Raw genomic sequence first — 10,000 nt, 5'->3', positions numbered from 1 at the left:
GTGATTATCCAGTTGTCAGAGTTTGTCGTGCTTGGGTGCAACCATTTTTTTGTTTTATTTTCTCTAGTCTATTCTCTTACATCCTACAAATATATATTCATCTCCACTGGATTCTATTGTTACCTCTTCAGAACAGAGGTCTTTGATTGGAACAACGCTTCGAACACTCCATTCCACCGTACCCAATCGCGGGGTCACGTGACACACTTCATAGCAACAGAACACCACCTTTGCCAAGCTTTCTCTCCCCCAAGACTTTTCAGAGTCCCTTAACAAGCTTTATTCCTTTTTTTTTTAATTATTAGCCTCAATGTCCGTCTCCTTATTCGAAAAGCCAACCACCATCTTTATATTTTTATTCCTTTTTGTCGAGAACCACACACAACCATGGTACATCATAGGCTCACACAGGCTCTGCTCTCGGATGGCTGTCAGTCCGCTCTGTGGATCTCTAGCCTTTGGTTATGGAAGAAAAAAAATATCTGCGTGAAGAAAATATTCCCTAGGGTAGCTTTTTTCCCCTTTGGCTGTATACAAAAGAATATTTTTTGCCACTTTTGCACCATTCGTTCTACCTTTACTGACTGTTGTTCAAACTGCGTACAATAAATAAATAAATATAGAGGGAACGTACACAAAAAACGAAATCACAGTTGACTGATAAAAGCATATGGTGCATGATTTTAGTTTCCAAAGAAAGTAAACTGTTAGAAAATAAATGACTAGTAAGGCGCCATCCTCGTTATAATTTTACTTTGAATCAACCACTTAATAACAATTTGAATGATCCAACAAATTAACATTTTAAACCATCTTAAAAAAACGAAAAAATGCTTAAGCACATTACAAAAATCTGATTGAAAACAATGACGCGGGTGTAACCTTTTCCGAACGCGAAGAGCGAAAGAACGAACGTCAAATTCCTTACGTTACAATTGGGATGACTAACGAACGCCATTACAACCCGGCTTCGAACGCAAGCCTGAAGTTCCCAGTCACTACTCTACCTTATAAATTTGATAGTGGCATCTTCTACCAAATAAATATATGCACCTATGTGAAAAAGTCCAAGTTGAGCAAATTGCCACAAAATATATTCTCTATTTTTCATCCTCATTAAGGCTGGCTTGTCCACATCCTCTCCATTACCACTTGTAAAATGCAACATTCCTAGTGACATACATGTATGTGCTGTGCTTGGCTGTAATACACCATCGTATTTACTTTGCTATTTTTATAGAGATTTTTATATATTTTTTTGAGATTTTTTTTGTTTTTTTTAATATTTTATTTTTATTATTATTATTTTTTTGTAATATCATCTTATAATAAGTATGAGGCATTTATGTTTTGCGAGACTTTGATTGTGGCACACAGGTCATGGCGGTGCGGTGGTTCTAGAGCCGCGGGATCACCTCCTGTGGTGTTGGTGGGCCCGCCTGTTGGCCTCTTTGCTCCGCGTCGTTCCACAGCAATAGCAGTCAGAGGGACTGTCTCGGGGAGGGGCGGGCTGTCAGTAAACCCAGGACACGGGTACCCACTGCGGGGTCATATTCATAGTTTCGATCGATTTTTCCAGCTGTCGGATTGTTTCTTCGATGTCATTGTTCACTATGGTCAGGTCAAAGAAATGGCCGTACGCCTGCTTGAGCAAGTCCGACTCCTTTGCCAGCCGTTCTAAGCTTCCGTCATACTGAAAAAGAGGAAGGAGAAGACGAGCGTTACACACAAACTGTCCTAACTGAAACAAAATAACGATAGAGATACTAACTATACCCACGAATACTCAAGATAAGGACAGACGCAACCACACACACACCGAACCCGCCTCAAATCCACGTACATCTGTCATGTTCTGTAGCGATGGAGCGGCGATGAAGACAACGTAGGGAGCGAATTCGGCCGTGCGGAGGATCTTGAGGGCCTGCGGTTCGACGTCGAGGATCGCCATTCGGCCTTCGCTGTGGATCTTGCGGATGGTTTCCAGCTTCGTGCCGTACATGGCGTCCTCGTGCGTGCCTGGAGGGGGGGGGGCAAAGGAATTGTAAGGCTGATTGGCTCTCCAGACAAGAAATTATGCATAGACATATACATATACATGTAAACGAATACATACAAAGACGTATGGCAACACCCATCTACACATTCACAAACATATATTACATAAAGTGTAAAGGCTTCTTTAGTTAAAGAATATCTATATCTGTGTTCAAAATAACACTATATATATATATATATATATATATATATATATATATATATATATATATATATATATATATATAATGAGACATTTCCAATTGAGTTTGCCAGCCAGACATTTCGTTGAGCGGCCTCACCAAAGCGCGAGATCTTACCATACTCCAGGTATTCATTGGCAGCGATGTCCGCCATCATCTCGTCGTGCGATACAAAGTAATAGTTCTTCCCATTATCTTCGTCTTTCCGTGGACTTCGAGTAGTATCTGAAGGGCGAAGAAGAGAAAGTTTCAGAGGACGAAGGCAAAGGCTCTCTAGGGGACTCTGACTGTGTGGTTACTGATGGCATGCTTTCAGGTACATTTACTCATATAAATTCTTAAATATATGCATAGATACTTATGTGCTATCAGGCATACATAAACACACACACACCATCGACTTTTCCGCTTGTTAAAAATACATTTATTTTACGAACTTGCAAAATGAAAGGTCTCAAAGGCATAATAATATTGCATTGTTGCACGAAAAATGGTATGAAAAAGGCATATTGCACACTCCTCCCCACTAGCATTTTACAAAGACGAGACATCTTGAAGCGGGAGAGCGTAAGTGACGTTGAAACAAGAGTAAATATCCCCTACTCAGCAGCATCCCCGACAAGAAACGTGAGATAATGGGCTTTAAATGGGTTTCTGAATCGAAGGAAACGTGCACATCCGCCTCAGCTGTGTCCCGTCGGATCTGAAGTCGAACTGACATCACACGGCCCTAACTTTCAGGGGCCTTGAGGGATATAACAATATTTTCCCTTAACAGCTCTCACTAGTTGAAAATGTTGTTGTAGCGTGAAATTGCTCCGTGGCAATAAGGCTTGTTATGCTCATTCCATTCTAGGAAGCAATAACTGATACAATTTCTTGAAATGACTCAGATTATGATTCGGGAATTAAATTGTGTATTGCGTGGTTCTATCAAGGTTTCATATAATGTGAAAGATAGAACGGTTTTCGTGACTCTAGACTCGCTACTACACGCCTCTTTTAATTTCATATTCGGCAAAAAGAGTTCTCAAGGGGTTTTCCCTGTTTTAGCATCACAATGAATACATTTTAGGCGCTTTCACTAACCTCAAGGCACAGGACTGAATCATTATAAAATAACATCTACCAAGATGTTTACTTTCTTCTGTGTATTTGAGAGGCTTTTGCGAGAGACAGGAAATACACACAGGTAACCTACCTGCCTAATGAAAAGTTTGTCAAGTTCCCAGTCTATTGGGAAAAAATAGGATTATGACGGAACCCAAAAAGGCCATTAAACTTAACAAGAGATTTATTTCTGGGAGGCGGTTTTCAAGGAGATTTGAGGATATTACTTACTAAGAAGGAAGGAAAAAAGATCGTCTAGGGAGGTTATTCCCTTATGAATCGGATCCGGCAAGTACACTCCTGAATGGATTCTTGCAGGATTTCACAACCGTGGTATCCTTGACTACACGACTTCCCTTGGTTGGAAATTGATAAGGTAATGTCTAAGTTGACGAAATATACAACCTAGCTCGCGTTCAAGGCTACCGCAGAACAATAATATTTGTTCAAGGAAACCGAGGCCCTGAATAACAACTTAACACAACCACTGTTCACACATCAGTCTCGAACCATTCACTCCCCGTCCAACTCTAACACCAACATAATCCTTTCCTGCGTCACTCACACATGCCACTTACACCCCGTTAACAAACGTGAAACCTCAAAGAATACTCACGTGGTATAGGATAGGCGTATTTGTCTGTATGTGAGGCAATGAGTGTGTTCTTGATGTGTCGCCTCCCTACCCCATGCGCACCTAGGAGCACCAAGGTCTTCCGCCGAAATGCTGGGGAAATACAAGCATATTATAGGAAACATACAGAAAAATAAAAAATAAAAATAATAAAAAAACAAACAAAAATATATACATTGCGCACAACATAGAGATCCAAATCACTTACAACATAGAACTCGAGTTACACAACCCACTTTTTTGTGGCAACTGGTGATTTTTTCCATTAAAAAGAAACTTATAAGACACAGAACCCTCTAACACAAGGGCATCTTTTAAACAGGCATGATTTAAAGACAGAGATAATAACTCACATGGCAGTTTTATAACTTCTTCATACGTAACGAGATCTAGCTGATCGAAGACTGCGTTGTGTTTAGCCAAGTACTTGTCTTTGTGCTGCTTCTTCTTCCGCCCAAAGAAGGAACAGTTCACTGCAATGGCAAAGGAGAAGGGTCGTGACGCCGAGGAGGGACCGTGGGCAACGTTCAATGGAGGTCAATACTTTGAACTTTTAACGTATATGAACAAACATGCCAAGGTGTGGTGGGCGTGCGTGTGTGTATGTGTGTATATATGTATGTATGTATATGTGTGTGTGTGTGTGTGTGTGTGTGTGTGTGTGTGTGTGTGTGTGTGTGTGTGTGTGTGTGTGTTTGTGAGCGCGCGCGCGCGTGTGCGTGCCTGTGTGTTTCCGTACGTGTATGTGTATATATATATGTATATATATATGTATATATATATATATATATATATACATATACATATGTATGTATATTCATATATATATATATATACATATACATATGTATGTATATTCATATATATATATATATATATATATATATATACATATGTATGTATATTCATATATATATATATATATATATATATATATATATATATATATATATATATATATATATGCACATATATGTACATACATATATGTATGTATATCTACATACATAAGCGTATGTATATACACACATATATGAATATATATACATATACATACATATATATACATACATACATATATATACATATATATACATATATATACATATACATATACATACATACATACATATATATATATATATACACATATACATATCCGCACACAAACATAAACATATCCACACACATGCAGTATATGCACGAAGGCCTGACACACCTCCGTTGGACTCAGAACAACAGACTGCGCTTTCAGAAAGCACAGCCAAGCGAACGGGCAAAGCCGTACACGCACCCTGGTCACGCTTGCTCTTCTCCATGGCGAGGCAGGCCGTGCGCCACTCCTGCAGCTCCGGCGACGGGATCAGGCCGGCCGTGCCGTTGGGGTCCTTCTTCGCCTGCCACCAGTTGTGGTCGTCCTTCGAGATAATCTGCGCGTTGGGAGAGACACGTGCGGGTCAGAGTCAGGCTGCGTGTTAGGAATGACCCCGAGACCCGGCCACCTCAATGCGGGCTTCGAGGCGTGGAAAAGGCTACGTGGGTAATTATTATTCTGGGGTGGTTGACTTTACTGTAGTTAAATACGAAACCTTTTCTCCGTAGATTTTATTCCGGGAAAGGCTGAGGTTAACTATTTATGTTACTAGAACATGGACTCTACTTCTTTTCTCCATTAAAGCGGTAAACTTAACACGCCAAAAGCCAATTAGCTTTCAAGGTTACTCAAGCGTGGTATGGAAGAACAATTATACAATGTATACAATCTGAAATACACATAGAGATGAAAAGTACTGTATATGAAACTCCTGACGAAAGACCTGCATCTGAAATAGCTCAATTCAAGTACACTGAACACATTCAGTGTACTTGGATAGACAAGACCAACGCCCACGTACCTGCAGTATATCGCCCGTCTTGAAGGCAATGCCCGCCTGTGCGCACGGGATGAGGTCGTCCTCGAGCGGGTCGTAGTCAAACTGAGCCCGAACGTATATCTGCTAGAGGATACGGTAGGGTCAAGGAAGAGTCGGACACGAGGGCAATGTATTCAACACTGTAAATGTATATGAATCTCTCAGCTCTTATTGTTCTCAATGATTTGGCAAACCTAACTCTTCAAAGCACTGAATTCAAACACTAGGAACTTCAGAACTACTGTTTACTAGTAGTGTGGAATTCCCTAACAGTAAGGCTAATGGCTAGCTCTGTACTCATTATACGTACTCTAAGAATATCACATCAATATCAAGAACTCAAATCTACGTACAACACATAACTGCGCACATCACATATGACCGACCTCTATAGTGCAACAGTGCAGATTACATCAAATAACTGCCTCTTGCAACGGATGCAATAAAGTTTACAGCTTTTAGAAACGTACATATAGGCAAGAGTGTCAACAGTCTGAAGTTATAAGTAGAACAGTCAACGGAGAAGGCAGCCTAGGACGGCTCTATCATGCGTCTGAACGTGACATTACAACCAAGTACAATCCGACCAACGGTACACAAACACACCAAGGCAGGCGTATACGAGTCACCACTGCAGCAATATAGGTTTACGTGTAGTCAGCAGCAAAACAAGGAAGACAAAAGTTATATATGTATATATATTATTCTTTTCTCAATAGGCATATCATTATTCTGAATATTAGAAAGGGAAAACAACATTCGAAATTTAGAGTAAAAAAAAAAGAAAGTACACATGGACCCATGAGTAAATACACGTGTTTGGCATCGCTGTGCAAGTGGTGTGAGGAGGGAAAGGTTCTCTACAACTACTCTTCTTGCTAGCTACTAGTACTCTAATATGAGTGAATAGGAAAAAAATAACTTATATTAGTTGTGTCAATAAAAACCTTTTTAATTCCACTGCGTAGGGACCAGTCCTGGTAAGATGTAAAAAAGAAAACAGAAAACTTTTAGAACATTTCACACATGATTGGTACATAATACCCACTGTATTGCTGCCTCCTGAAAACTGTGAGAGAGAAAAATGAGGAACCGAATGTTTGGGCTGGAATCAAAACAGAAAAAGGCACTTAAGTACACTGTGCACAAAGATGCAGGTTTACATGTAGTCATAAATGCTCACCAAAACTGCACAATGCGAGGGGGGGAGGGTGACTTGTAAAAGAAAGCCAACCAGTTCAGATTTACAACAGAAACTACCAAACTGTGTGTGTATCGAGTTGAAGTATGGCAACCCACACGGCAAGTACAAATTCTGGGTCAAAGGGGGAATATAATCTTAAACATATTTATGAATGAATATATATATAAACAAATCAACATTCACGTTGGAAAGCTTCTGATTAAATATAGATATATTGACCTAATGAACCTATCAAGCTTACTCATAATGTATGATATTCAGCACATATTAGAATTAAAATCACAGGTAAATGAAGAGATTACCTAGGTAAAAAATTATAAATATTCGGAATTACAGCATGGATGAAATTATATTAATATCGGATAATCCACGCTCTTTCATCAAAGCTAAATTTATTAAAGATGATATAACCTATTCATTGGAAAGGAAAAAAAAAAACGTCAGATAAAAACTGCAAAGATTAAACAGCAACTCTCGTAAATCTTGTTTTCCAGCTGGCAGTGGCCGCGCCAGGGCCAGCAGCAGCTCCACCCGCTAAGCCACGGACAGAAAAAAACCCAGACCGGACCAAAAATCACTGTAATAACACAACAGGTGATTGCGGGATTGCAGCCGCCGATCTCATTATGCACTCGCCACGACGACCTTCCCTGGACGGCATAGTCTAGAGCAGGATAAGGCCTTGCAACGGCACTCCCATGCCATAGACTGCAACGCCGCGCCACAGATCGGCTCTCAGCACCTCCTTGCAGCACTGGGTGACGGATGGCTACTCCCCCCGAGCAACGTGGCAACTGGCAAGTGCATCTTTAAAAACCGCCCTGACCTAAAGATGAATCCACAAGTCTCCCTTCCTTGCCATTGTTCTGTCAAGATGATACATGTTGTCATTTTAATCCTTAAAGCCCTGCGGAGAACACGAGGAACAGCAGAACATAAGAGAGAGGGGGAGAAACATACCAAACATTACGAAACTATTATCGCGTAAAACCCCCAGCGATCCAAGACGATGCACAGTCATATTTCATCTCGATATACTCTCTGTAGAACACGAAGAACAGAAGAACATACTGGAGAGGGGCCGGTAAAAGAAAAAAAAATCAATATTACCGACATAGACGACTCACGTATTAACCAACGATACAAAGCCGTCCGCCACAAGGTTTCGGAATAATGTATGGTAATGAATCGGTTACCGGTTTAATATGCAAAATAACGAATCTCATTTGGAATCTGTAATAAAATTCCGGATCATTTATCTTGCAAACTGTATAATTTTTGGATGAAAGATTAAATAGAAAAAAAAATCCTGGATTAATGAAAGCCAATGGGTTGAGGCCGCAGATTTGATGAATCATTCACCGTTTGTGCCTACGCTAATATGATGATGAGAGGGTGAAGCATGGAGGCAATAGGGTGATAAGTGGAGGGAGGAAGAGGAAGAGGAGGAAGAGGGGGGAGGAGGGAGGAAGAGGAAGAGGAAAAGGAGGAGGAAGAAGGAGGTGGAGAAGGAAGTAAGAGGAGAAGGAGGGAGGGGGAGGAGGAGGAGGGAGGGAGAGGGAGAGGGAGGGGGAGGAGGAGGAGGAAGGGGGGAGGAGGGAGGAAGAGGAAGAGGAGGAGGAAGGAGGTGGAGAAGGAGGGAGGGGGAGGAAGGAGGAGGTAGGGTAGTAGAAGATGAGGAAGATGAAAAGAGGAGGAGGAGAAAGAGAAGGGGAAAGAGGGGGAGAAAGGGGATAAGAAAGAAAAGGAAATATTTGCAAAAACCGAAAACGGGCCATCCTTTCCAACCACCGAAACTCCAATAGACTTATCACCTCGAAAAGGTTCGAACCAATTAAAAAAAAATCCACATTTCGAAATTTCTGCTTCCGACTCTCGCGGCGAAAACACGACAGCGAATCACGTGATGCGGTCGCGCGTTACGCCCATACACCGCCCAGCGAACACCGCGGCGCGTTCGGTTCGTTAAGATCAAAATCTTTATGCGGGCCACGTCGCCTAACGAGTGCGCCGCGTATGCAGGGTCGTGACTGCCGCGGAATGGGAGGCTCGCCGCATGAACCTCCGTGTTGCGGGGCTCATGGCGCTGGAGGCACTTACGCTATGTAGGCATGTACGTATACATGTGTGTCTGTGTAAATACATATATACATACATACATATATATATATATATATATATATATATATATATATATAATGTATGTATGCACACACAGAAACATACACATACATACATATGCATAAAAATAATCATATATATGTACATATTTATGTTTATGCATATGTATGTATGTATGTATGTATGTGCGTATATATATATATATATATATATATATATATATATATATATATATATATATATACATATATATATGTGTGTGTGTGTTAATATATATATATATATATATATATATATATATATATATATATCACAAAGGTAATCCTGGGAAAAAGCGACGGCCAATATACGCGCAGCACTTGTGAGGATCAACCAAATTAACGAAATCCCGAAATGTTTGCCAATCCGAGCGGCAGTGAATGGACCGCCGATCTTAATATTGTTCGGGTAAAGAGAGAGACAATATGATTGACTGAGAGCGAGACAGACAGAAAGACAGACAGATAGAAAGAGAGAAAGAGAAAGAGAGAGAAGGAGGGAGAGGGAGAGGGAGAGGGAGAGGGAGAAAGAGAGAGAGAGAGAGAGAGAGAGAGAGAGAGAGAGAGAGAGAGAGAGAGAGAGAGAGAGAGAGAGAGAGAGAGAGAGAGAGTGAGTGAGTGAGAGAATGAGTGAGTGAGTGGGTGAGTGAGTGAGTGAGAGGGGGAGACAGGGAGAGAGAGAAAAAGAGAGGGAAAGAGAAAGAGCAAGAAAGAGAGAACAAAGAAAGACACAAAAATAG

At 40.8% G+C, this 10,000-nt stretch overlaps 1 protein-coding gene across 1 annotated transcript in view; it reads right to left on the bottom strand.

Annotated features, from left to right (window-relative positions):
• The window catches only part of CASK (peripheral plasma membrane protein CASK), a gene marked incomplete in the record, with an annotated part of 1,154,881 nt that overhangs the window by 4,918 nt on the left and 1,139,963 nt on the right, over window positions 1–10,000 (bottom strand). Inside the window, 8 exon segments of the mRNA XM_070140919.1 lie at window positions 1–1,693; window positions 1,844–2,019; window positions 2,358–2,465; window positions 3,967–4,077; window positions 4,338–4,457; window positions 5,279–5,414; window positions 5,880–5,981; window positions 6,845–6,874. The exon segment at window positions 1–1,693 is cut by the window's left edge and continues 4,918 nt beyond it. Of these exon segments, the coding sequence (XP_069997020.1) occupies window positions 1,514–1,693; window positions 1,844–2,019; window positions 2,358–2,465; window positions 3,967–4,077; window positions 4,338–4,457; window positions 5,279–5,414; window positions 5,880–5,981; window positions 6,845–6,874 (963 nt within the window).

Source organism: Penaeus vannamei, chromosome 3 (genome assembly GCF_042767895.1).
Source record: "Penaeus vannamei isolate JL-2024 chromosome 3, ASM4276789v1, whole genome shotgun sequence".
Classification (NCBI taxonomy): Eukaryota; Metazoa; Arthropoda; class Malacostraca; order Decapoda; family Penaeidae; genus Penaeus; species Penaeus vannamei.
The sequence above is the reverse complement of the archived record's forward strand: the minus strand, read 5'-3'. Positions and strand labels throughout refer to the sequence as shown.